We start from the raw sequence: 27,846 nt of genomic DNA on the forward strand, positions 1-27,846 counted from the left end.
GACATACAACCATTAAATTGAGGAATCCTTAATCATGTGATACATAAACACATTTGTTTCAGTGGAATGATTCAGGGTCCTCTGCCATATGGTTTTGTATGAATGCTGTGTACTGTCCTTAATGTATGAGACGAGAATGTACAGTAGGAACAAAAATATGAGCATCTGGCCGTGACACATTTTCTCTTGGATCCACAGGAGGCACACTGTAGCCTTGTGTGTTAGTATGATCAAAAAGCTAAGGCTCTTGTGGTGTGTACGTGTCCCAGAAGATGACATGGTTGGTTCCCATGGCAAAGATGGCTTGTCATGAAAGTCCAACACCCACAGGAGTTGACCACGGGAGCTCAAGGACATGACAAGGACGCTTCTTCACTGTGGGTTCGTCCTATAATGAAAGTATGTCTACTGACCTTGATAGTCTGACCTACTTTAAATAATCAGCACCGGAGACATTTGGAAATTACATTCTTCCAACTATTTGCATTAGAATTGCTTTTATAGGTCTAGGTTATTCATCTATGGACCAATGATAAGATTGCATATATTAACACTCCACAGGGAACCTGTTACACAGTCGTGTATGCATACATTATCATGATATTAACCCAATAATTAAACAATAGGAGGTGTTCCCAGGCAGCAGACAAGCAACACTCATGATTAATTATGCGTCTATTCTTCAACCATTAGGGAAGGCATGAGGTGCTGGCATTGTAAGGTGCCTTAACACCTGCACCCCCCCCCCCCCCCCCCCACCCCTACACACACACACACACACACACACACACACACACACACACACCCTGATCACTTTCAAATTGGTGTGCCACTGGCGGTGGGTTATATGAGTCGTATTGGAGCTCACACACACACACACAACTAGGTTACTACTGCCAACCGGCCAATGAGGTAGGAGCGGGGCGGAGAACAGTCGACGATTGTAGAGCTACCTTACTACAGCATTACTACAGCAAACAGCTGTGGACGCGTCTTCTGCCTTGTACACGCGTGTCGCTGATCTGGTCAATGGATTACACAGTTTCCCTACAAGTGCAACATCAGCTGACGGTGTTCCCGACACACTTGTACCAGGGCTACAGTTTGGAGTTACAGGTACGTCTATTACGCATTACTTCAGTCATTCTGTTCTCTGTTTTGGTTTACATGTTGTATAGCAAACTTTCCTTTCCTTAAACATCTTTAAAAGAGGCTAGACTAGGGAAAGTATACAATCTTTGTTTCTTCTTCTGCGCAGTGTTATCGGTTGGCAATGCTGTGCGCTGCTTGGGATAATACGCATCAGTGACATTGCATGTGGGTTTTCAATGCGCACAGGAGCCAGCGGGACGATAATACAGCCTGCAGTGTCCGCGTCCTCTTTTTCGAGAGATGCTTTCACCACCACATCGTGTTTGAAAAATATACTACAAAAGTACCAGTCGGTACCAGTAGCCAATTGTGGAGGTCATTGCGCTGAATTGCGCGTTTAAATGGATCATACTATCCAGCGGTTTCATAACTAGAGTGATCCGATGCAGACCTGCACATTGAGTTTGAAGCTGCGCTTCGGACTGTTCGTGATTATCATTTTTTGGCATTATGTTAATCCTCCTCTCTAAAGCTTTTAACACGCCCCCCCCCCCCCTTTTTTAAAAAAAATCTACACTACACCAAATATTATTTCTGCACAATGCATTATGGACATGTAAGAAGACATCCCATATCATGGGGTAGAATTCACACTCGCATTATTACCTGATTAACTTCAGATTGTGTGTGCAGTGATTGGTTTCTGTCTGCGCATTCAAACCTTAAGATCTGGTCTCTTTCATTCTAAAGTACCCATTGCGATGGAATTGTTTTGTTGCCTGGGATTGTTGGATGTGGCAAGCGCTTGGACACTAGTAGCTGATGTGCAGGATAGCTGAAAAATCAACGTGATATATTTTCCTGCACAAGTTAAACAGCTACCGCACACCAACAACTGGATGGCACATGCATCAAGTGTCAATCTACTGTTCTGTTCAACACTACGTATGAATGCGCGCAATGTGCGCCCTGGAGTTCGATCAGAGTTTGTTTTGCCCCCCCCCCCCCCCCCCCCAATTTAAAAAATAAATAAAATAAAACCCTCAAACAAACAATGTTCTGCAATGAACACTTCTGTTTCCCCTCAGTGACGTGTCTCCCTTCAAAACCACGAGGTAGGGCTTTTGCTTTTTTTATTAGTTTTATTAGATATGGACATCCTAAGCGTTAGACTAGGTTAGGCCTACAATGCAAGACGTTATTGTTCACCTAGAATGGTTACATTATGAAACCCCATTCCTTTGAAGTTTCCTCTGCAGGTGGTGCCAAGATTATCTGTTAGCTTTACTACATTAATATTCTCTTTGCTCTCCTCAGTTCCCCCAGAGCACAGCTCAACGTCTTGTTTGAGAGGAAGCACTCTTCTCCTTTTGTTGCTTTGTTGATTTTCCGCTGCTGTGCCTCTCTGGTTCTCAGAATGGTTTTCAAAGTGATTTCTATCTTTTCGGTTTTCATAAGGGTCTCTATGGGCTACACAGCTGGGACCACCCTCTAGTTATATTTAGACTGATATGCACTGACTGCATGTATAGCCATTTCTTTGTATAACTTAAAAACCCTTAACTGCACAATCTAATATTTCAAGTTGAATGGTAAGAATATTTAAATACTAACAGTGATACCCCCGATGTTAGAAATAATACTGACATTGCTCCAGACCACTATTAAAGGGCACCAGAGTCATTAGGGATGTACTGTACTGTCGTACAGTATGTACCCTCGTTTTCCTCTGCAGCCATACACATCATGATGATCTTGTTTTTGTTATGGAAGAACTGGTATTTTTTCCTCATAAAATCAGTCTTGCCAGACAGAGCCTAACACTGTTGCTCTTCAGTCAAGCTCGGAGCTCCTTGCCCAGTCTGCGGGGTTCAAAGTTGGATGGGATTTTCATCGAGTTGTGTGGTTGGATATTATAGCTTGCTCTCTGTACAAACCACAAGGTGGCTCCGCCAGTGCACCATCTAGGTCTTTTTTTCATGTCTTGTTTAGACAATTCCCTCTCTTTTGCCTGAGGGCTATACCATACACTTTCAATAGTACCGTACTCTCTATTCTATTGCTTAAAGAATATTCAATGTATTTGGCTTGTTTTTCTATAACATGTCCTTGGAGAATTTACCCTGCAAACTCTACAAACTTCTCAAAACTTTAGACTATATGTCCCCTGCTTAAACAACCCCAGATTCATTTTATTTTTTATTTTTTTCAGATACCTCCTTTTCATTTCATTTCTATTTTAGAGAGGCTTGAAGTGGTAAAACACTTTTGATCCCTCTCTGCTGTCAGTCATTTCTGAGGGATAAAAATAAAAGGCTTTGAAGCTCTGTGCTTCAGTGTCATCAATAATTTTTACTTTTGTAAAGGGACAATTGTGCCCCTTTCTAGGTGGTTACTCAAAACCTCCTTTCGGGTTCCTGTGTATTTCATTGCTTTCTTCAATATGTCATATTTATTCATCAGGCGCAGAGAGGGCCTAAAATAGGTCCAAATACATGAATACTCGCTGAGATATTAGCAAAATTAGAAACTACTTAGATGTAAGGAGTACTAGGAACATCTAAATATAAAAATGCATTGAATCATAGACTTGGGTCCTCACTGATTCTCCCTGAAGTTCTCTGGATTGTCATAGCATAGAGAAGTGATGGTTGTCAGGCTAAGAAGCTGTACCACTGCATAACCTTATGAATAGAGATAACACTAACTTGTATCTTAGGTTGAAGTCCTTTGTAAACAGTTGATATTTCTTACCTTAAAACCAGAAGTTACTGCACTCTAACCTCACTCATGTTGCAGCTGCATGTCTACTCTGAAATTGAGCTTGAAATGTTACAAACGTGCATCACTCGTCACAATGAGAGTCTCTATCTATCAGCATTTCTTGATGCACAACCAATCATACAATGTGTTCTCCTTCGTGAATAAGGCTAGGAGAGCCTTTATGCAAGCAATGTGATAGACGAGATGTCCTGACCGCATAAACAAGCACAGTATGTGAACGCTGGCACAGAATGTCCCCTGTGTGCCCCTTTCGACCGGTTTATGGACGATGTTTGTATTTATTTACCCGTAGAGCATTCGAATCCACCAAACAGATGTGGTAAAACGACTCCCATAAAATAGATGGAGTGATTAAGATGGCCAGTGTCGGAAGAACGCTTGACCTAAATGTCTCCGTTGGCTCAAACCCAAGCTGATTATTCATAAGGCGTGGGCACTCTGCCCAGTTTGGACTTGGACATAATGTTTTCACCCAGCTGGTCTGTTGACCGAAGGGTAGGTCACACCACATGGGGATTGGCCACTGAGCAGGTACATAGACATACAGTCCAACACTGTTCTGTCTATGTGGGTATCTGATTTCCTTTAGGACAGTGGAGAACCTAGGGCGGTATTAGATTCAACTTAATTGTCATCGCAGAGTGCAAGTACTATACAACGAAATGCAGTGATTTCGAATGATAGTCGACAATGTGTGATACAATGAAATGCAGTGATGTCGTCCTTGACCAACTGCATGGCAGTTACATTACACTACATTAACATTTTGGGCATTTAGCAGACGTCTTTATCCAACGCGACTTACAACAAATACATGTGTCTAAGTAAGTGAATCATCTATCCGTCAGTCATCATAAGAAAATAAATCTCTGCTCGGGCCAGAGGCCATTGGCGGTCCTAATGCTAGAAGAAGGAAGTTCTGCCTGAACTTTGACCTCATCGATGGAAGAGCTGTAAAATCATCTTGTTAGTGATAATGATAGTGATCACTCTCCATCAGCTTCTCGTCCTCGTCTGTAGATCTTAAGATGAGATTTCAAATCTAACCAGCACGGTAACTGAGTGCCTGAGGGCAAACTGCACCCGTTTTATTTTTGTTTCAATACCAGATTAGACACTAAAAACAGAACGGAACATGAAACCGTTCTCATTTCTGCTTCATTTAAATCGTCCTTCTTTAACCTATATTTTACCTTTTTCCTCTTACGTTCCTCTATCATTCATTTCCAACAGTACCTTCTGCAGACCGCTTAGTGAATCAGTGTGCGTGCAAGCCTGTGTTATCCGGCCTGGTTAGTGTTACAGTATGGCCCCCTGGGAGTTCCATTGAATGTTTGTAGGGATGATTAAACAACCCAATGGCGTTGCAGCACCAGCTGGACAAATACTGCTGATGATACTGGACAAATAACAGGCACATGATTAGTACCTGTAGGTCAAACTGGATGGCGAGGCCAACCAACCAGCTGCACTCTTTCTTTTCTTTTTACCAATAGCCTGAGCGACGTGAGGATCACATGCATGGGGGTAGGCTAGAGAGGGGGGGGGGGGGGGGGGATGGGACGCTGCAGGTGAACAGTTACAGTACCGTATTCCACATGTTTCTGTAGATAATGAAAATTAATTAACCTCTCAGCCTCTGTCTAGTTTAATTTTAGCCTACCTTGTTCATTTTAATTTCCTGTTTTTCAACGTTTATCGATAAAGACGGCGTAGCATTAGCATAGCCTATCGTTCGATAACGGAGCGGAATGGCTTTGATAGTGTTCTTGAGGTTTGTAAGAGGGTTGCTTCATTATTGCTTATATGTTAACACTGATTATGTGCATGCAACACAAAGCAGTCTATTAGGCTGATAAACACACGTGTCTGACCTTCACCTTCAAGCTGAGAGATGAGAGAGAGAAGAGTGTGCTTTATTGCACTCATTTACATTTACATTTTTAGCATTTAGCAGACGCCTTATTCCAAAGCGACTTACAATCAATACAATTGACTAAGCAAGTGAATCATCAATCCACCAGTCGTAGCAGGAAGAGTAATCTAGCTCAGGCCAGGGCCCATTGGCAACCCTCAGCACTCAAATGGTTTTAGTCTTTGAGACTAGAACATGGACTTTACAGTTTACAGAATGCTAATGCCTGGATAAACAGACAGGGAGTGGATAAGAAAAATCTCCAGGTAGTACAAATAGTGCATAGTGGCTGATTCTGATATCTCATTGTTATTCACACAAACCCCTTTTTCATTGTCGGTCATCATTATCGTGACGTTAGAATTATAAAGTTCTATCTCCATTTTGGTCAAAATGTAGTTTTTTTACATAATCTGATCCATTAGGTGTTTATTAATGCCTGTGTGGTGTTATTTTAAAAATGTTTAAATCTTTGAATTAGTGATTCATAAAATACAAAGGTTCCATCTCACAAAACATAATGGAATGTAAAAACGTTGACACTCAATATCTCTGAACTACCCTAAACGGAGATAGAACCGTAAAATTCTAAGCTCACAATTTGCTAATATAAATGACTTGGGTAATGCTTAAATATAACGAAACAGGTAACAAAAGATTCTCATTAAGTTGCTTTATACCTGTGTGTGTAGTAATGCTGTATCACTCTAGTAACTCTTGTCACAACATTGTGACAGTGTTACATGTTGCAGTACATGTACACTACACAGTAGGCCTATAGTCATTTAGAAACAGCTTCTTATGTTGTGTTGTAATGCAGTTTCATCATTATGGGATGACAAACAGGCCCCTATGCCACTTGTGTAACAGTAAAGACAAACCCTATCAGACACATTGAGAACCGTGGCCCCAGTCCAGGAGTCTGCTTCCGAGTGCTCATTGTCTCTCTTTCAGGGTTGAATTAATTCTGTTGTTCAAAACAGACTGTGGCTACAGTACGTGTTGCCAAGGCACCCTGCTCTCTCTCCACACACACACAACCACTGCATTGGAGTCCCAGAGTCGGCTCCTTCGGGAGGACATTGCTCTAGGGGTGGAGAGAAGGTTCTTGGGCTGATATATTGTGTGGTTCTCCATGGCATCCAATATTCATGACCCCTGAGCAGAGAGGCTATATTGCAATTTCTCCGATAGGGCATCCCGAGGTAAGGAAAGACAACTGTCTGTCGCTCCTCATTTGCAAAGTCAGTTGGTGGTCATTGTACCTCATCAATGATTCATTAAGTCTCCGCTCCGCACGTATTCTTCATTTGCACACAGTCAGGCGAAATTATTTCCTCCCCATCCCAATTGACGCTTAAATCGATTTCTGTTTACTCCTTAAACGGTGTGTGTACCTCATGTTGAGTCTGTGGAGGGAAGATGTGGAAAAGAAAATACATGATAAACTGAGAACATTAGAGAAAGAGAACTTAATGAGGACCTGCTGGAATTGAGATGCAAACGCAACGCAGAAAACTTTTTTTTTTCTAGTCTGGTTGTGGTTTATTATGCCGCCTCACTCTAAGATCTACAGTATTGATGCAGTTTAAAGGCATAACTGACATCGGACCCATGATTTGTGGTGGAGGCAGCATCTCAGTGACTGTCTGATTTGCATTTTCTGAAAGGAAACAAAGAATGAAGAAAAGCACTGTCGTTATACTACAGTTCGTTAATTGACTAAAGGTGTACGCCGCCAAGATGCCATGTGAAAGCAAACTAAAACCTAAAAAGTTCTTCTTGCAATTTAGTTTCCTTTGTTTTTTTTGTTATGCCTGTTAATGTTCAAAGACTAAGACAGATAGGCAGTGTGGTGTAGACGTGTATTACTTGGATACAGGCAACAACCAGCTTCCATGAAATGGCTTTTATTACACTGAAGCCTATATTGGCACCATCAGACAGCTCTGTGTAACATAGCGATTCCTAGCAGGTTTATCTCATCCATGCATAGTGCAGTTAGAATTAATTGCCTGTTTTATTTGTCATAATATGGCATGTGAAATAGACGAACAGCTGATAGGTTATGACCAGTTATGACCCTGCCAAACAGAATGTGGTAGTAATTCTTAGTTAAATAGGCCTGTATATTATTCCTGAGTTGCTGTGACTTTTCAAGAAAGTAATCTAAGATCATACATTATAATAATATCCTATATATATATATATTATAATGTATGATCTTAGATTACCTTCTTGAGAAAAAAAAACTAGATTTAATATATATATATACTGTATATATACATATATATATATATATTAATATCAATGTTATATCAATATTAATGACAAGGATGTAGTCTGTTTAATCTACATTGCTATCTACTAACTAGAGCAGGGGTCGGCAATTAGGTTTGGCCTCGGGCCAAATTTTTTTTGAGCCACTAGATGGCGGGCCCGAACATAATCAAAGGCTAATTTAAGTAATTGATTGTTTAAAAATGTGACACGTTCTAATGCTTTGACTTTTCTTTCGACTGTACACATCGCTAGTCAACTAACACAGCTTGTTTTGTGAACCTGCTAACAATGTAAAGTAGTGTTCTAGTTAACTAGGTAGCTGTCCAATCCATTATGTTGCAGTATTTTGGCTTGACTAGCGAGTTTGTGTTGTGATTCTCAACAACGTTGAAACGTAGTTTCACACTTTTCCATATTTTTGAATAATAAATGTGTGGACTGACGATGTAGCGTAGCCTAACTTGTTCTAATAATTATGTAACATAGTTTCATTCTGATAATTATTCCCCCCTCCTCCCAGACAAGGTCACATTATTATTATTGGATTGGTTGTTTGCGTGCCGGGTGAAGTTAGCCAAACAGTTAACCTGCTAGCAAGAGAAACATAATGTCACTCTCCAAAGGTCTAAAGAGGAAAGTTGACGGTGGAAACAGGGCATTTAAAGAGGAATGGACAGCGAACTATACGTTCATCCTACCTGGTTTCATCAATGCAAAGCCGTTGTGAGAGACATTTTCCGTGCTCACAATGTTCCCTTTCTATACATGCGAGTCGTCCTTTTCGTCAATGAATGCGATAAAGACGCACGAGAGGAATCGATGGATGCATAAAACCTTGAGAACTGCCTGTGGATTAAAGTGACGTCAATATCACCAGATATCAAGCAAATACTGACCGATGGGAGATGCTTTTTGTTTGCGCCGATTTTGTTTTCAATGTTTTTCAGAAAATTAAACAGAATTTGCGTTGTTACTGTTCATATGTGTGTTGCAGTCACATATACGTAAACATTACGTTTGAATGGCTTACTGAGCTCGTGTTATTTTGTTCAAACCACACACGGTATGTCGGCTATTTCAGCACCGTGACGTGTTGTCCACCTGCTTATGATTCACTCTGAGGGGTTCAGCGTCAGTGCGCTTCGGTGCACCTTGCTGCCTGATTGTCTGTCCCTGTGTCATTCACTCTCAACATGGATAAAAGTACAATAAGCATTATTCAGGTGGAGTTTGAAGAAATACGCTCCTCAATGTCAATGAAGTGTTTAATGACAAAGATGAAAACGCCCTGCAAATATACAAACAATAGAAGCATGAATTGAGATAAAGTATAAGCAGGGTAAATGTAATATATATATATATATATATAACTTAACCAGAAACATTCGAATAACCAACTTACAGGAATAGGTGGACAGCTCAATAGACGGCCACCGTAACATGAACGTCTGACACTAAACAAATAATAACATGGCCGACTCCTGACTGAGCCGGACAGCATAGAAAACGAGATACTGCCACCTAGTGGACAGGCGGTATACCCTTCAGAGTTCGATTCAATATTCGGACATTATAGGCGCTATATGTGGGACTGTCGGTCCGATATTATTATAAAAATAAAATAAAAAGTGGATTCTCAAAATAATCTGCTGGGCCAAATATTATTGGTGACGGGCCAGCAATGGCCCACGGGCCGCCTATTGCCGACCCCTGAACTAGAGTGTGTTAGAAACGTATAACTAGAGTTTGGGGCGGCTGTGGCGCAGGAGGTCGAACCGGCGTCTAAAGCCCAGTTTACGCTTCTGTGTAAAATCTACGCGGGCCTACGCAAGCTACGCCGTATCCTACGCCGTCGATTAACACGCACCTCTCCAAAGATGTAACTACGCGTCAGTTTCTACGCAACCGTAAGCTCTGTGATTGGTCCGCTTGGTAGCACATGATTCCGACAAGATTCCGACTCTCTTGTCGGCCACAATGCGGAAGCCATGACAGAAATGTCATTTACTTTTTCTGTAATTACTTATTAATAAAGATTGGAAAATGTATGATAACCATCTTATTATCTTAGTTTAATGTCATTTCAATGCATCATAGAACTTTTATTTACAACAAGCATAACAACAAAAAGATCGCTATTATGCCGCTTTGAGCTCCGTTGAGTTCCACTTCCCTATGGAAGCGTCAGGCACAGCCTTCCTATAAGGATTCACATTTACGAGATGTACAATCCTGTTTATTTAGAAATAAATGATTAGTTACAGGGAGCCCCATGGCTGTTCGTTGGGTTTAAATTATATTTATGATAGACATATTTAATGTTAAGTTATCTATAAGAACGGTCCGCTTGGTAGAGTCACATTCCGACTCTCTCGTAAATGCGGAAGTCATGACAGAAATGTCATTTACTTTTTCTGGAATTACTTATTAATAAAGATTTGAAAATGTATGATAACCATCGTATTATCTTAGTTTACTGTCATTTCAATGCATTATAGACATTTTCTTTACAACAAGCATAACAAAAATATGTTTTTTGATCGCTATTATGCCGCTATGAGTACACCGACCAACGCGACGCGGTCCGCGGTCCGCGGAAATATAAACTTGGAGAGCCCTCACGTTGGCTACGGCGTAGACGTGCGTAAATTCGACGCAGAAGCTTAAATTGGCCTTAATGATCGCAAATCTGTGGTTCAAAGCCCCCGCTGGCCACATGTCAAAGTGTCCTTGGGAAAGACACTGAACCCCAAATTGCTCCCAATGAGCGGGCCTGCGCCTTGCATGGTAGCTTGCTGCCGTTGGTGTGTGAATGAATAAGTGAACGAGAGGCCGTTGTAAAGCGCTTTGGAATAAGGCGCTATGTAAGTCAGTCCATTTACCATTTCGAAAAAGGTTTAGCCAAATTCAGACCCAAAACAACTCCCCTCTCTGGAACAAGACTCACTGGGTCACTTCCCATCAGAACGCCTGGCTCCGTCTGTGAGAGCAGAGAAGTCATTTCCTACCGCCATAGTACATGTGGTACTAGTCATTTCCAATGCCATCTGTGCTTGTTCTGTTGTTAGGCTTCATGGAAGGACAACGAGTTACATGTTGTTTTCGTTGCCAAAGTTTAAAGCTGGGGAAGTTGTCAGTATGAATTTAACACCCAGGCTGTGTCTAGGGTAATTCCTCTTATTAGGATAAGAAGCTGCCTTGCTCATCAGTCCTGTCGCTCTCATCCTGGACTCTCTCCACGCTGGAGCTCTCTGATGTGCTGCCATGGAATGGAATGGCTGGATGCAGAGAATGGTAATTAGCTCAACTGGGACGCAGGACATCCAGGGTAGAGCAGAGCGGGCTCAGGCGTAGAGTGGGCTACTGTGTACCGTAGAGACGCCTGCTGTGGAACTCTCATCTAGAGACAGAGGCACGGTCAGTATGCGCCGATCCCGCCGCTTCGCTCTTCGCTACGAACCGTGTTAATTAACAAGTTATCTGCTGAAGTACATGTGCTTCTGTGGGCAAGAAACTGAATACCATGAATATTTTTACAGCTGAAAATATTTCAAAATCTCTCACATTTTTCAAAGGTTTATTGACCTTAAACGGAGGACTCTGTGGTCTTAACGAGATAAGAAATTCTACATCATTAAACCGGGGCTGTAACGGTTACGCAGTGACCGCCGGTTACGCAATCATGTTTTTTGGGGGGGTTGATTTTTTTTTTCATATACAGTGCCCTCCATGAGTATTGGAAAGAGGAAACATTTGGTCTTCGTTTAGCTCTATGCTCCAACAGTTTGGATTTTAAATCAAACACTTACGTACTATGAGGTTAGAGTAGAGAATGTAGAGTTTTTCAGATTGTTTACACCATTTAGAAATTACAACCATTTTTATACACAGTCCCCCTATTTAAGGGCACCAAAAGTATTGGAAAATGGGCTTGACATGTGTTTCTGGTTTTTCAGGTGTGTCCTGTTACATCATTTGTGCAGGCATAAGAAAGCTGTCAATGTCTAGTATTGATAGGCTTTGCATTTGCCTTTGGAGTCTGCTATATGTCTGCAACATACATGGCCATGCCGTTCAGGACCCTCCTTACTTTAAAGTACCTTCCTTACTTTAAGGTCTTGCTCGGACGAGTTGACCCATGAGCCCAGGTATTTGAAGTCATTGACTTCCCTCAGAGAAATGCTGTTGTTGTTAGAGGTGGATGGTCCGGGAGGATGTTATAGGTCAGGGGTCGGCAATTAGGTTTGGCCTCGGGCCAAATTTTTTTTGAGCCACTAGATGGCGGGCCCGAACATAATCAAAGGCTAATTTAAGTAATTGATTGTTTAAAAATGTGACACGTTCTAATGCTTTGACTTTTCTTTCGACTGTACACATCGCTAGTCAACTAACACAGCTTGTTTTGTGAACCTGCTAACAATGTAAAGTAGTGTTCTAGTTAACTAGGTAGCTGTCCAATCCATTATGTTGCAGTATTTTGGCTTGACTAGCGAGTTTGTGTTGTGATTCTCAACAACGTTGAAACGTAGTTTCACACTTTTCCATATTTTTGAATAATAAATGTGTGGACTGACGATGTAGCGTAGCCTAACTTGTTCTAATAATTATGTAACATAGTTTCATTCTGATAATTATTCCCCCCTCCTCCCAGACAAGGTCACATTATTATTATTGGATTGGTTGTTTGCGTGCCGGGTGAAGTTAGCCAAACAGTTAACCTGCTAGCAAGAGAAACATAATGTCACTCTCCAAAGGTCTAAAGAGGAAAGTTGACGGTGGAAACAGGGCATTTAAAGAGGAATGGACAGCGAACTATACGTTCATCCTACCTGGTTTCATCAATGCAAAGCCGTTGTGAGAGACATTTTCCGTGCTCACAATGTTCCCTTTCTATACATGCGAGTCGTCCTTTTCGTCAATGAATGCGATAAAGACGCACGAGAGGAATCGATGGATGCATAAAAACCTTGAGAACTGCCTGTGGATTAAAGTGACGTCAATATCACCAGATATCAAGCAAATACTGACCGATGGGAGATGCTTTTTGTTTGCGCCGATTTTGTTTTCAATGTTTTTCAGAAAATTAAACAGAATTTGCGTTGTTACTGTTCATATGTGTGTTGCAGTCACATATACGTAAACATTACGTTTGAATGGCTTACTGAGCTCGTGTTATTTTGTTCAAACCACACACGGTATGTCGGCTATTTCAGCACCGTGACGTGTTGTCCACCTGCTTATGATTCACTCTGAGGGGTTCAGCGTCAGTGCGCTTCGGTGCACCTTGCTGCCTGATTGTCTGTCCCTGTGTCATTCACTCTCAACATGGATAAAAGTACAATAAGCATTATTCAGGTGGAGTTTGAAGAAATACGCTCCTCAATGTCAATGAAGTGTTTAATGACAAAGATGAAAACGCCCTGCAAATATACAAACAATAGAAGCATGAATTGAGATAAAGTATAAGCAGGGTAAATGTAATATATATATATATATAACTTAACCAGAAACATTCGAATAACCAACTTACAGGAATAGGTGGACAGCTCAATAGACGGCCACCGTAACATGAACGTCTGACACTAAACAAATAATAACATGGCCGACTCCTGACTGAGCCGGACAGCATAGAAAACGAGATACTGCCACCTAGTGGACAGGCGGTATACCCTTCAGAGTTCGATTCAATATTCGGACATTATAGGCGCTATATGTGGGACTGTCGGTCCGATATTATTATAAAAATAAAATAAAAAGTGGATTCTGAAGAAGACTCCTCAATGTCGGTTTATAATATTTATTCAGACAAAGATGTCAACACCCTGTGGGTGGGAATACAGCGTATGAGTAAATACAATTACCAAAACAAGACATACATAACAAGATATAAACAAACATGAACGATTACTGTTAACCACAATCTGATAATAAGATACATATAACTAATAACAGACTTACGTATAACAGGCAAACACGTCCTAAAGAGAGAGGAGAAACAGCATGTATCCTCGGACCACCTGGCATCCACAATGGCCGCCACAACTTCTCCTAACTCTAACCTCTTAACAGAGAGTACTAAACACATAAACCAATACTATCGCCCCCTAGCGGTCGGGAGTACACTCCACCCTGCATCCCCCCCAGACCGGGGAGCCACGAATCCACGTGGGTCCACGGGCTCAAATCCATTGGCCAGACTCAGCTTCGTATCGCTTAGGTGGCCTCCTAGCACGGGCCGGCCGGGCGGGCCGCAGTGGCGACGGCGCAGGAAGAGGTGTAGCGGGAGCCACACCAGCGGGAACTAGGGGCGCGGGGAGAGACGACGCCCCGCCTGAAGGCCCTAGCAGAGAGGGGCCCAGAACAGCAACACGGGGCCCATCCGTCCCCAGCCGGGCGTCACCCTGGGGCACCACTGGACCAGAGGGGGTAGCTAGGGGCAGAGAGTCCAGGGAGGGAGGAGGCAGGGGAGGCGGCGACGGCAGCCGCTGGGTACATGGGGCGACTGGCGTGTAGCCACGGAGGAACCGCCGGTTGCGCAACGTCAGGCGTCCTGAGCCATCAACTCTCACCCGATACTGATCGTGGCCAAGCGACTCCACCACCACCCCAGACCTGTCCCACTTATTGGGGCTCGGGCCCTGCTGATTCTGGATGAACACCCTCTCACCGAGTGCCAGAGGGCGAAGTGGTCTTGAATGAACCCCCAGAGACTCGGTGGTACGGGACATCCGCGTACGAAGGGCATCCTCCTTCACAGCCCATGCCTGACGCCAGAGAGGACGGATATGCGGGTTCGAAAACTTCTCCAGCCTGTTAACGAAGGAGAGCGAGCCTCGAAGGGGGTGACCGAAAATGATCTGTGCTGGTGAGAGGTTGCAGTCTGGGTCGGGTGTGTTACGCAACTGTATCATCGCGCGCAAGAAGCGATCCTGGTCGAGACTGCCCGCCGGGCCACTGTTGGACATCAGAAGCCGCTTCGCAGTCTTAACAGCGACCTCCGCTCTCCCGTTAGACTGTGGGAAACTGACGGAGGACACACGATGCCTGATCTGCCATAGGCGGAAGAAGTCCTGAGTGTGGCTTGCCATAAATTCCGGGCCGCCATCGCTTGAAAGCTCCTCAGGCACCCCAAAGGTCCGGAAGAATGAGCGGAGGTGGCGAACAAGGCCAGCTGCGCCTCCAGCATCAGTCCCGGCCGCAGCGCCCAGGACCTCCACCCAGCCTGAGAGCCGATCCCCGACGACCAGGTAGTGGCGGCCCCCGTAATCGAAGAAGTCAGCAAACACTGCCTCGAACGGGGTGGACGGTGGCGGAGATGACAGAGGGGGCGTAGCTGCCTGTGATGGAGCATTGCGGTTGCAGTCCGCGCACCCGGTCCTGACAGTGCGGATATCCCCAGACATCCCAGGCCAGTAGACTATGGCCCGGGCGTGCTGCTCCATCGCCGAAACCCCCTGGTGGGCAGCATGAAGGTGTCGAAGGACTCTCCCGCGGAGGGATAGGGGAATCACGACGCGATCCTGATACAGCAAGACCCCGTCCTGCGCATAGATGGAGTCACAGACCGGCGACAAACTCGCCACGGCAGGGTCATGCGCGTCCACTCCGTCCCCGTGCTCAATCATGTCCAGCAGGCGGCCGAGGCATGCGTCAGCCGCTGTCTCTTGCGCGAGGAGGGGCCAGGAGACGGTGCCGAGCTCCTGAGCATCGACGCAGATGGAAGCCATGAGTGCCAACTCGACAGTGTCAGGCACGCCTGGCGGTTCCAGGGAGAGGCCGCTAGCCGAGCCCGAGGGGGAAGGGTGCCTTGAGGCAGCGTCAGCGGCATGGTTGCTCACGCCAGGGAGGTAAACAATCTCGAAACGCCATGGGAGGGTACGCTGTTTGAGCCTGAACAAGCGTGAGTTTGTGATCTCGTCGAGTGTGCGGTCCCCGAAGATCTTCACCAGGGGCCTGTGGTCGGTGACCACGACGAGATCGTCGCATCCCTGCGTGAAGTATCGTGCCTGCTCCAGACCCCAGGCCACGGCCAGGGCCTCCCCTTCGATAGCCGCATAACGCTGCTCCGCGGAGGACAGGAAGCGAGACCCAGCGAGTGTGATTCTCCAACCTCCCGGGCAGCAGTCCGGCACGCCCGAGGCACAGCTGCAATGCTGTTGGAGAAGGAAGTAGCCAATGCCTCGCCTGGACCAGTCGGGGCGGAGGCAGGTGCGCTTCTGCATGTCATAGATCTCTACACCTTCGCGAATGGCCCCAATTATGGCATGCTTAGACGCCTGGAAGGCCTCCTCCAGCTCGGTTGACCATGCGAACTTGCAGCGTGGGCTGAGGAAGGGCTTGAAAGGAGCCATAGTATCGCGCAACTGGGCGTAGTTAGTCACTTGATTTACAAGGCCGAACCAGCTTCTGATATCTGTCGTGGAGACCGGGCTGGGGAAGTCCCGGATGGCGTCCAGGTATTTGGGAAGTGGCTCGATGGTAGCGTCCGACACCCTGAAGCCAGCGAAGTCCACGCTCCTCTGCGCAAACTGAAACTTGCCCGGGTTCAACACGACGCCTGACCGCCCGACACGTGTCAGGAAATCGATGGTCCTCCACCAGTGCTGCTCCAAGTCGGTGTCGTAGTGGACCGTGTCATCCACACACCGTTCCTTGCGTTCAAAGTCTGAGAGGATAGCGTCAAAACGGCGGTTGTAGCCATCACCCGACGAGAGGAAACCCTGTGGTGCCCTGGTGTAACGCCACCGGCCAAAGGGAGTGATGAACGTTGTCAGATGACGGTCAGACTCGCGCAGTGGCACACTGTGATAACCATTCCAAGCGTCCGTGACTGTCTTCCAGGTGCCCTTCGGGACACGACGTGCGAGGTGGAATGGGGACTCAGTGGCGAACGTCTCACGCTGGCAGAACTTATTGAGAGGGGAAAGGTCCACGGTCCTGCGGGGGGACCCGTCGTGCTTCCGGGTAACCACCATCCGGTGGCACCATGTAACCGGTTCGCCGTACGGCACACGCTCGATGACACCAAGGGCCTCGTCCCGGAGAAGGTCGTCGTGGACCTTCTGCTGCCAGTGGAGAGGCACACCGGCTGCGGTGTGGCACGCTTTCGGCGCGGCAGCAGGGTCCACATGCATCTCGACGGGCGGCCCCTCCATGCACGGCAATGCCCGATGGGGGCACGTGTTAAATGTAGATGAGGCATACCTCTCAATCAACCACCCCTTCATCCGGCTATTGTTCTCAGGCTCGCAAGAGAATGGCAGCGCCGCGGGGCGTGACGGAGGGACTGCACGCTGTGGACACGAGCACCCGGCGTCATGGGGGTCGCTCGGGCCGTCGCAGCCGCCGTTGGCGGACCTCAATGCATTCACAGACAAGGGCCGACCCGGCGAAGAAGGGGGGGCAGGATCGTGCGTGTCCCTGGGTCGCCCCGCACCACCTGTTGGGAAGTCCTTAGGCAGGAGGCTGAGGTTGAGCAGCGACTCATAGGAGAGGTACATTCCCCGGACCGAGCTGCTCACATACACCATTGAGCGGCAGGACGACACCTCGCCGCCGTTGGAGACCGCCGAGAGTGTAGCAAAGAATGCGCCATCAATGGCTATGGGGGAGCGATTTGCAGCCGAGAGGCTGAGGCTAACAGGGCGCAGGTCGTCACGCGAGAATCCGCAGGACAGGTACTCCTCTAACGACCAAATGTCCGACTACGCACCTGTGTCTGCGATGGTGGACACCTCCACCATGTTCCCCGAGGGCCGACAGCCGGCGCCGCCCCCCTGACCCACCGGATTGTCAATCGAGACGGAGATCAGTGCCCGGGGGTGTTCCCTCAGCCTGGCCCGCCTCCATTCGCCCTTGGAGAAGATATGGTGCTCGAGTCTGAGAGGTGCCGTTGTGCGGCGCCGACGATGGTTCCCGTAGTGTCGATCTGGGCGCGCCTCAGACTGAATGACCGAGAGCTGGGAGATTGGCTCCGACTCCAGGGCGGCCTGCTGACCGTTAGACGGCGTCCGCAGCCACACCTCGGATCCCATGGTAGCCTGCTGACCGTCAAATGGTGGCAGCCACCGCTTGCGTCGACGGGCCTTGAAGCAGTCGACACAGAGCTGGTGAGGCCTGATGTTCCATCCGCGAGACCCCTCTGTAAAGACATGGAACGTGTTCTGACACCCTGGGCACACGGCTCGTTTTGCCACATCAGCTGGACTCGGGGCCAAGGAGGGGCTCCGCTGTGGGCTTGGCTGTGGGTCCTTCCTCAAGCGCTGGAATGAGGAGACAGCCGACAGGGCAGATGATGGAAGGGCGTTACGAGCCATCTCCTTGCCCTCGACGAGCGCGACCACATCATTAACGGGCTTCAGAAGAATGTCAGGCGTCCCTAACGCCTCGCGGCGTATGTCCGGGTCGTAGATCCCATTAACAAGGACATCGCGGATGATGTGATCAGTGTAGCTCACACTCTTGCCACACTCGCAGACAGCCACGTAAGAGCACGTCTCCGCCTTCCCACGCACTCTGGCAGTAAAGGCGCGGAATGTCTCATCGCGTTCCTGGCGCAGCTGAAGCAGCTCTGTGCGCAGGACGCATGTGGCGACCGGGACAACGGCCAGCAAGCGCATAGCAGCAAGTAGTTCCTCTAGAGCCCCAGAGGCGACGTCCGGGTCCGCTTTCAACAGGCTGTCTCCAAGTTCGATCCCCGCGCACTGAAACAGCTGGAACGGGGCCTGGGCCGCTCCAATGCCCGACCCCGCCCGGAAGACCTCCCACCGCCGGACGAACACGTTCCACTCCTCCGTTGAGATGCCGGTGTCAACCCTAGGCCGCTCCATCCTCGGGCCTCGGGGAGCTGGGGTCTGAACCGCCGCACCTCGATGGAAATGTCCATGGTTTGTCAGCAAGACGATGGCGAGTGCTTCGGACACGTCTCTGGTCTCGAAGTCGCAGCCGGGGAAGGGGCATTCCACCTTCATGGTGTTGACATGAAGAAGACTCCTCAATGTCGGTTTATAATATTTATTCAGACAAAGATGTCAACACCCTGTGGGTGGGAATACAGCGTATGAGTAAATACAATTACCAAAACAAGACATACATAACAAGATATAAACAAACATGAACGATTACTGTTAACCACAATCTGATAATAAGATACATATAACTAATAACAGACTTACGTATAACAGGCAAACACGTCCTAAAGAGAGAGGAGAAACAGCGTGTATCCTCGGACCACCTGGCATCCACAATGGCCGCCACAACTTCTCCTAACTCTAACCTCTTAACAGAGAGTACTAAACACATAAACCAATACTATCGCCCCCTAGCGGTCGGGAGTACACTCCACCCTGCAGATTCTCAAAATAATCTGCTGGGCCAAATATTATTGGTGACGGGCCAGCAATGGCCCACGGGCCGCCTATTGCCGACCCCTGTTATAGGTGATTACCTCGGTTTTCTTGGCACGCACTGTCTCCACTCGGCACAAGAGCTCCTGTGCTTGCTGTGGTCGGAAAGCAGGCTGATGTCGTCCGCGTAGTCCAGGTCCGTTAGGACTACGGCGGGGTGTCGTCTTGACGTCCTAGGTGTTATAGTGAGGCCGGGTTCCTGCTCCCGTCCACTGATGGCCTTCTTGAGTGCAGAGTCTAGGACTATGATGAAGAGGAAGGGGGCCAGGCTGTCCCCTTGCAACACCCCAGCCAGGATGTCAAACTCTTCACTATTGCCGTCTGGGGTCATCACCGTGGTGACCATGCTTGGATGTGTAGCGCTGTCTGTTGTGTGTGTTCTTTAGTTTTTAACATGTAACCTGATTTCTTTTCAGCCCCTCCCCCCAAGAAGCTTTTGTCTTTTGCCAGGCCGCCATTGTAAATAAGAATGAGTTCTTATTGTCCCTGCCTGGTTAAATAAAGGTTAAATAATAAAAAATAAAAAAACCTTGGCTCTTGTACCCGTGTACATGGTCTCTATGGCCTGGAGTCGATTGGGAGGGACACCGAAGGCCTTAGCCTAAGTATCTTCATCATTGAGCCTCTGTGTATCGAGTCAAATGCTTTTTTGAAATCGATGAAGCACAGTCAGGTTGTGTTTCACTTCCTTGTGTTGTTCCTTTTCACCTCCTCCTGATGATTCTCTAAGGCCAAGATCTGGGACACGGGGGTCCTCTCCTCTCGAAAACCATTTCCTGCTAAATCGGTCAATTTGACCCACAAGAGGAGGACTAAGCTAAAGGTAAATGTAATGTAAATAATTCACTCAACTAAATCCTGGAACATTTCTCAACAACAATCAAGTCAACAACAACATCTTCATTCAAAATGTTGTATAAAGTATGTACAATTTTCACATTTAACGTCGAATTGAATTGAGTTGAAATGTGAACACTCTTGATCGTTAATTATACAAAGTTGCCCAGTGTTTCACCTCACTTGCTCAATCAATTATTCAATTGAACATATCGCCTTTGAAGACAACATTCTTTTGGTTTTGAGCTCTTTTGTCTGCTCTTCTCTTACCTCTAGTGAAAACGTAATGCCTAACTTTTCTTCCATGGCCTTGCCCAGGACAATCATGTTTGAGTCCTGCTTGCCTGCATTCTCTGGCCCCTGGGGGCTGACGAATGAATCAGAATGCAGCGTCAGACGTTTCCTGAGCCAAAGGGACACCTTGATGACAGGCCCAGTGTGACTCCGGGCAGCACATGTCCACATGGGCTCCTGTCCAGCTTCACAGCTCAACACCTTCCCTAACGAATTACAACCAACCTTTTATAGACTGAACATCTGCCCGGTCGCCCAACACACTGCCCTCTCTGTAATCGCTGCACTCCCCCACCCCCGCCCCGAACCCCTCACCACCCCTACTGCCTCCTCTATCTCTCTGCCCTGGCCACGGCCTCCTCTGACTGATTTGTTGCCCCACAATTCACGGTCAGAGCGGTGGCAGTAAACACTGTTGACTGGGTGTGAAAAGTAAGCTACACTCCTGCTAATTTGATTGTCAGCACCAGGCAATTGAGCCTCATTTAGCTGGAATGGGAGCAGCTCGGCGCTCATTCTGACACGTCGTCATTGTGTTCACACCGCCCAATGCGCCCTGAAATAAGCTCGCGGTGTGGTGCTGGGAGGTAACCCTCACGGTGACAGCTGCTGTGATCAGTTATTTAATACTCTATCTGGCGAATCACCCCCCCTCTTGGTTTGAGATTGAGATTCTACCCCCCCTTTGTGTAATTACGGAGGATGTCGAAAATGTATATATTTTCGTCGTCTGCCGTAGAAGACGTTCACAGACCGACCTGCAATTATACCTCCAGACAGTAAAATCCATCGACTTAATTAATTGATTGTCAAGGAGGAGGAGAACTCGAAAACGCTTTTAATTGCGTGAGCAGTGGGGGCGCTCTTACCGTGAGCCTTGTGTGAGCTTCACACCCAGTAGATTTCTTTTTCGGTGTGTCTTTATTCCAGGGCAGATCGGGGCCCGCAGGCCCTCTGCCGCTAAATGACGCTAACAATGCCGGACAAGGACGGCGCCAATGTCGGCGCGGAACGCTGGTATCGGGCCAACGACGCGGCCGTTGAGGAGGGGGTTAAGAAGATGTCCTCTCTGCCACCGCCGCCACTGCCGCCACCACCGCTCCCAAACAGTGTTGTTGAGGGTGATTAATGATTCATGGCTGGTATCTGTGTGTGCCTAAGCTGAGACACAGGCAGAGGACGGCTGAGGGCTGAGTGGAGCCGATAGAGCTCTTAAACCCCCTCATTTATGGTGTTTGTCCCGTGGAATTTGAGCACTGTCTTGGTCCAGAAAATGGTGCTGCTCTCAGCCGATTACAAGACTGGGGGACAGCTGAGCTGCACTGATTTATTTATTCTGTCTCTCTCTCTCTCTCTCTCTCTCTTTCTCTCTTCTCCCTCCGTTCTGCGGCAGGCGGGCAGGCAGGCAGACGCTCTGTGATCTGACAGCTTCTAGCCTCTCATCCCCATCAGTTTGTCCCTCCCCACTGGCTCCCTGAAAGCCAGCGTCCACAGATGCAGCAGCTTAGAGGCATTGTCCACCCTGCTGATACACCATTGCCAAGGTCACATTATTTTCAGGAACAAGCGACACAAAATGCCAAAGGTGAAAAGGCAGTCTGGAACAAGTTCATTCTATTGGGGCTTAATGGGAACATTCAAATGGAAGGGTTCAAAAGGCTTACCCAGATTAAAGTAATCTGCTCCATTAGCCAAGTGAGTTTATGAAATATAGGCGAGCACTTTTTAAAGCTACTCTCCCTAAGTAGGAATTGGGTGGGCCACCATTCTGGGGAAACAATGTGTAAAACATGGCATGGTAGTAAAAGTAACCGGGGAGACAGTTTATTAACATGACAACCCTAGAAATCGTGGGTTTATAGTGACATTTCTGAGAGCAGCGTACTGTATGAGGTGACTTGAGTTCAGTACGTATGTCCCTTGGCGCTGTGCTGTCAGAGAGGAGGTCTAGAAACAACAAGCTGTGTAGATTTGCTGTGTACTGCTGTATATTCAAAGCTTACTATTTTACTGAGCTTATTGTGTAAGGGCTGTCACTTAGCATAACTGTCACAAGTCACCACCAAGCTTTTCTTATTGTAACCAAAGTGCTGGGCCTAGACAATGCTAACTTACAGAGAGCAGCTTTAAGTAGCAATATGTCATTTCAGTGCTGTAACATGATGATGATCTTTTGTGAAAGAACAAATCACATACAGGATAACACATTACAGTCGGATGACTACATATGAAAATAGTTGGATAAGAAAGGCAAAGGAGATGAGATAACAATAATTGTTTCATGGTCAATTGAAAATAAATAGTGGTGACAGGGAAGCAACTGCGTCACGTGAATTCTGAAATACTGTACGTAGCTGAAAGAAGAAAACGTCCAAAGCTCACTAAGATGACAGTATATATCCTCCTCTACACACAACACATTTCTTACCCCTCACATGTCTTATTATTATATTCATCTGCCTTACCTGTTACCCCCAGGCAACCAAAACAAATAATATGGAGCCTGGCTGAGGCCAGCTAGCCTGCTGTGTGATTTATTTACACACTGTGGATGGAACAAATTACAATAAAGAAAATATGTACTGCATGCCTTCAGTCAGAACACTTTACAGTACACTCTACAGTACACTCACCTGATGTTTCGTATTTCTTGTTGGTCAACATGTAGGCCTATACAAATGCCTATTCTTTGGTCATATACACTAGTACACACTAGGTCAGTAGTATAAAGGTTGAGTACGGTAGTCGTGACGTTAGAATTATTCTAATGTTTTTCTATTGTTCTATCTCAATTTTTGGTCAAAATTTAGTTTTTTACATAATCTGATCCATTAGGTGTTTATTAATGCCTGTGTGGTGTTATTTTTAAAATGTCTAAATGTTTTACTTAGTAATCAATAAAATACAAAGGTTCCATCTCACAAAACATAATGGAATGTAAATACTTTGACGCTCAATATCTCTGAACTACCCCAAACGGAGATAGAACCTTATAATTCTAAGCTCACGTAGTATACTGTAGTACAGTAGTATAAAGATTGAGTAGTATACTGTAGTACAGTAGTATAAATGGCGGTATGGCAGTACTCTATATACGTAGTGATGGATCTCAGTGTTGACCTGACCTGTGGACGCCTGTGCCTGCTGAAGTCAGCTGAGATACCTCTGGTTTGTGTGAGGAGATTCGCCGAGGGCCAGTTTATCAATATTCAGGGCACAAATTCAATAAAAGATGGCGAGACAAACGCTTATGATTCATTACAGATCAGTCCAATTATCGATCACCATGTGAGTATGATCAATGGACGTTTCACTTCATGAAATCCTTTACTTATGCATATCGCCCACTGATTGAAGTTGAAATCACTGTATGAGCTCCTTACTGTATTTGTGTGCATCTATTCTTAATAGGGGATGGTATGAGAGGCTAAAAGGGTTGCTTCTAAACCCTCATGACCTCTCTACTCATCTGTCATTCCATTCTGAATGAAGAAGCGACTGACTAAATGAGGATGAGTTGAGCATGAGTGCTCCCAAATATGTAACGTGAACCTCTAATGGAAGCAGAGCTGAATTAGTAATAGAAAGCGTAAAAGGCTCAGACCACTCAAATAGCATCTCTAAAAAGTCAAATTAATTATTTCTATGAATTTCATAAGATGAATTAACAGAGTTTTAAGTTGTACTTATTTATTACTACTGGCGCACATGGTTTTGACTTGATGAACTTTTTGGAACTTTAAGTTTCGTGGATACCTTAAGTAGGCTTATTGATTCACCATTAAATCATAAAATGTTATGAATGCTTGTAAGGAAAACCTCCTGTGCTTTTGTTACTGACGACGCAGTGCTTGATACAGTGTAATGAAATATTGATTGAGCAACTATCAAAGTATGAAATTACATTTTTGTTTACTTGCTCCATTAACTCTCAGCATTGCGTTCAAGCATATAATATCCTCCGTGATTCTATCAGGTCTGTCTTACGATGTTACCGCTCACAGTTTTTCAAGTGCATCCGACCCAGTAATCATGCTACTGTCTGTGTCTCTTTGCTTCTCCAGATGAAGTCTACGGAGGTGGACCAAGGGCTTTTCACAGACAGCTACTGCAAAGTGTGCAGCGCTCAGCTCATCTCTGAGTCACAAAGAGTGGCTCATTACGAGGTGAGACGTACTCCAGTACCTTACACACTCTACAGTACTCCAGTACCTTACACACTCTACAGTAGGTCAGTCAGTACCTTACACACTCTACAGTAGGTCAGTGCCTTACACACTCTACAGTAGGTCAGTCAGTACCTTACACACTCTACAGTAGCTCAGTACCTTACACACTCTACAGTAGGTCAGTCAGTGCCTTACACACTCTACAGTAGGTCAGTCAGTGCCTTACACACTCTACAGTAGGTCAGTCAGTACCTTACACACTCTACAGTAGGTCAGTCAGTACCTTATACACTCTACAGTAGGTTTGCCCGCCCCACATCAGGTCACCCACACAATCCCAATAATGGGTGTTGAGGCCATATTGTTGTTGTTTTTCTCCCTGTGTTAGCCTTCGGTGGTTCACTAGCCTTTGGAAGCACTCCACTGAACAACCCCCCCCCCCCTGCCACAAAATGGCAGAGTGCTGCAGTTTACAAATGTCAATAGGCACATGGCTCACCTGCTTTCACCCAATTACTCTTAATTATTTGAAGTTAAGTGCTGACAAAAGGCACCAGCTGGCCCCTGCAGCCCTGCAGTATCTGGCCTCCCGGACCAGGATGGTCAACCAGCCCAGTCTGTTCGCTTACGACGGCAGAATGTTCCTCCGTCTGAGTGTTTCACCTGGGGACGGGGGCATGCGGAGGTAACCGGGCCCTCCCGCTGCAGATGCGCTACCCTTCCCTCACCGCTACAGTGAGTCAGAACACCAGGCCGTCTGACTTCAGGGCCCCCGGTGTTGGACATCTGCGATAACGGGAGTGGAAAGGACTCGCATGAGACTCCCTTCATGCGGTTAAAGTGTTTACACGAGCGCTTGCCCACACCGGTTGGTCACTCAGCCGGTAGCTACTAGCTGATAGCTCTGGAAATCAGGAGACATGAAAAGGACATCATAAGAAATGGATCGCAGTCTTCGTTTAGATTTTAGTTTGAAGCGTCTAGTGTTCCTCGATCATTTTCATCTCCCGTCATCGGTATTCTCCCGTCAATCGGTATTCATTAATTCATTAATTCATTCATCATTGAGACGAACTTGAGACGAACTGTGTTCAGAGTACTGCGTACAGCGTTCAGTCTGTTGGGGATGGAGTCAGGAGGAGGAGTACACTGGTAGGGGAGTAATGAGAACTGACCATGGGTAGCAAACAGAAGTGCAATGTTCAGGAAATCTTCTCAGGGGGCACGGAAGAAGTTGTACCCCCTTGGTGTAAAATATTAATCTTGTTCTAGTCTGCTGTGTGTGGACTGCAGCAGACGGGGTGTATCTGGGTTCTATCTAAGCCACGTCCGCCTCTAATGCGTTGTGATGTGTTTGGGGCATAGTGACGACAGCAAGCAGAGCAACTGTTGTTGAGTTTTCTCCTGTGTTTGCGGAGAAACACTTGTGAGCTGTATCCTGAGATGTTCCCTCTCCCTGTCTGAGACTGTTGGTTCTTTAGTCCCGATGGCATCTGTGCTTTGTTAGATCTTTCTGCCCTTCTACGGTATTTTCTCCCTCGATTCAATTTAGAAGATTTATCAAGCGTAAAAAAAGACCTTTTTTTCCCCAACATTTTTTTTAACAAGGTTTTATCTTGCTACTATGCAAATTCTGAATTTCTATTGTAGAGGGTCTGATTCAATTCACAGTACCACTTCTTCTTGATGTACTGTTAGGTCCCTGACATGAATCCTGTACTGTAGGTTGAGGTTGATCAAAGTTTAAAATGCAAAGTAAAGCGGTCCTGAGGCTAGGCTTTTTTCTTCTTCTTCTTCTTCCGTTGAGACTGAAGACGTAATTATTTCACTGCATTTGAGCTTCTAATCCCCACTTCAAACGGATCAAAGCCCCAACTCAGATGAGGAGTGGATCACAAAGGTCTGGTCGACAGTTCAAAGAAGCAGTCCACTCACTGGGTCACATTTAGTTATGCGCTGATTTAACTCAAGGAAATGGAAAGGCTTTGGCATTTGTTCATAGAAGGTATTGCAAGTTCTACCTCCACACAGTAACTGTGACTTTGTCTCCCTCCCTCCCTTCTCTCTGCTTAGTTTGTTTTCCACATGTCTATTTGATTATTGTAGAGTATTGACGTTGTGTTGCCACTGATTGAGATCACACCAACTAATCCAACCCTAAGAAGCAGTGGCCTCATTTCAGCAGAAGCCAAGGTATAGCATGGTACCGAGCAGAGGGGCTTTCCCCCCCTCGGTGGAATTCTTTTTCAAATCAGTTGTGGGATAGTCCCTTTTGATGATTTGTTTCTATACAATTGACTTATATGACATTAAGGTAATGAATAAAGGAGACAACCACAGTAATCTACATCTTTCCTAGCAGATGGACCTGGTTCAATCTCCTTAGAAACAAAACAAAACATTACAGATTTAGCTATACTCAAGTCTAAAGCAACTGCACTGTTAAACACACTAGTATTGTAAGACCTCACCTGTGTCCCTGTACTTGTCTCTGCTGCCTTTATACCAAAAAAGGTCCTTATGTCCATTTTCCTTTTTTCCCCTGCCATATTTGTGTAACCAGCTCACCTAGTAAAAGTGAGACGATTGACAATATCAAAAACATGCTTGCACACACATAAGTGTTAGTATTAGTGTTACTAGACCCAATAGTATATAATTGGTACAATTATTACTGAAATTATTGAGAATAGAGACATGGTTGTCATATGTAAATTAGCTATTGTTCCCTTTAACGTTTGCTAACTAGCTTGTTAGCGTTAGCTTCACAATCGCAGGTGACGTTAGGTCAGGTATTTCACAAACATAACATATTAGGACATGTTTGCATTGACACAACATGACATGGACTTGTTCATTAATAGCCTATGTTACATTTGAACCAACGGTATTATGCCGTTTATACAGTTTGCTTAACCCACCTGTATGAACAGGAATCATGGACAAGGTTTTAACATTAATGTTACTCCGTGGCTTGTTTATTGAGGAACTGTTAGGCTACTAGCCAGAGTAGACCTCTATGTCCCGCTCAACTACAGCGCCTATAGGCTGGCTGGTGGGGTGAGAT

The 27,846-nt window shown here is 45.9% G+C and overlaps 1 protein-coding gene across 2 annotated transcripts in view; it reads left to right on the forward strand.

Annotated features, from left to right (window-relative positions):
* Window positions 1-1,029: 1,029 nt before the first annotated feature.
* zmat4a (zinc finger, matrin-type 4a) overlaps window positions 1,030-27,846 on the forward strand; it is a gene marked incomplete at both ends in the record, with an annotated part of 81,607 nt that continues 54,790 nt past the window's right edge. Inside the window, 2 exons of one of the 2 annotated variants that reach the window (XM_080532778.1) lie at window positions 1,030-1,116; window positions 24,615-24,776. In XM_080532778.1, the coding sequence (XP_080388904.1) occupies window positions 1,030-1,116; window positions 24,615-24,776 (249 nt within the window). The remainder of the gene's footprint in view (window positions 1,117-24,614; window positions 24,777-27,846) is intronic. The other variant, XM_080532779.1, reaches the window with a different exon arrangement.

Source organism: Nansenia antarctica (genome assembly GCF_963989245.1).
Source record: "Nansenia antarctica genome assembly, chromosome: 5".
In the NCBI taxonomy this organism is placed as follows: Eukaryota; Metazoa; Chordata; class Actinopteri; order Argentiniformes; family Microstomatidae; genus Nansenia; species Nansenia antarctica.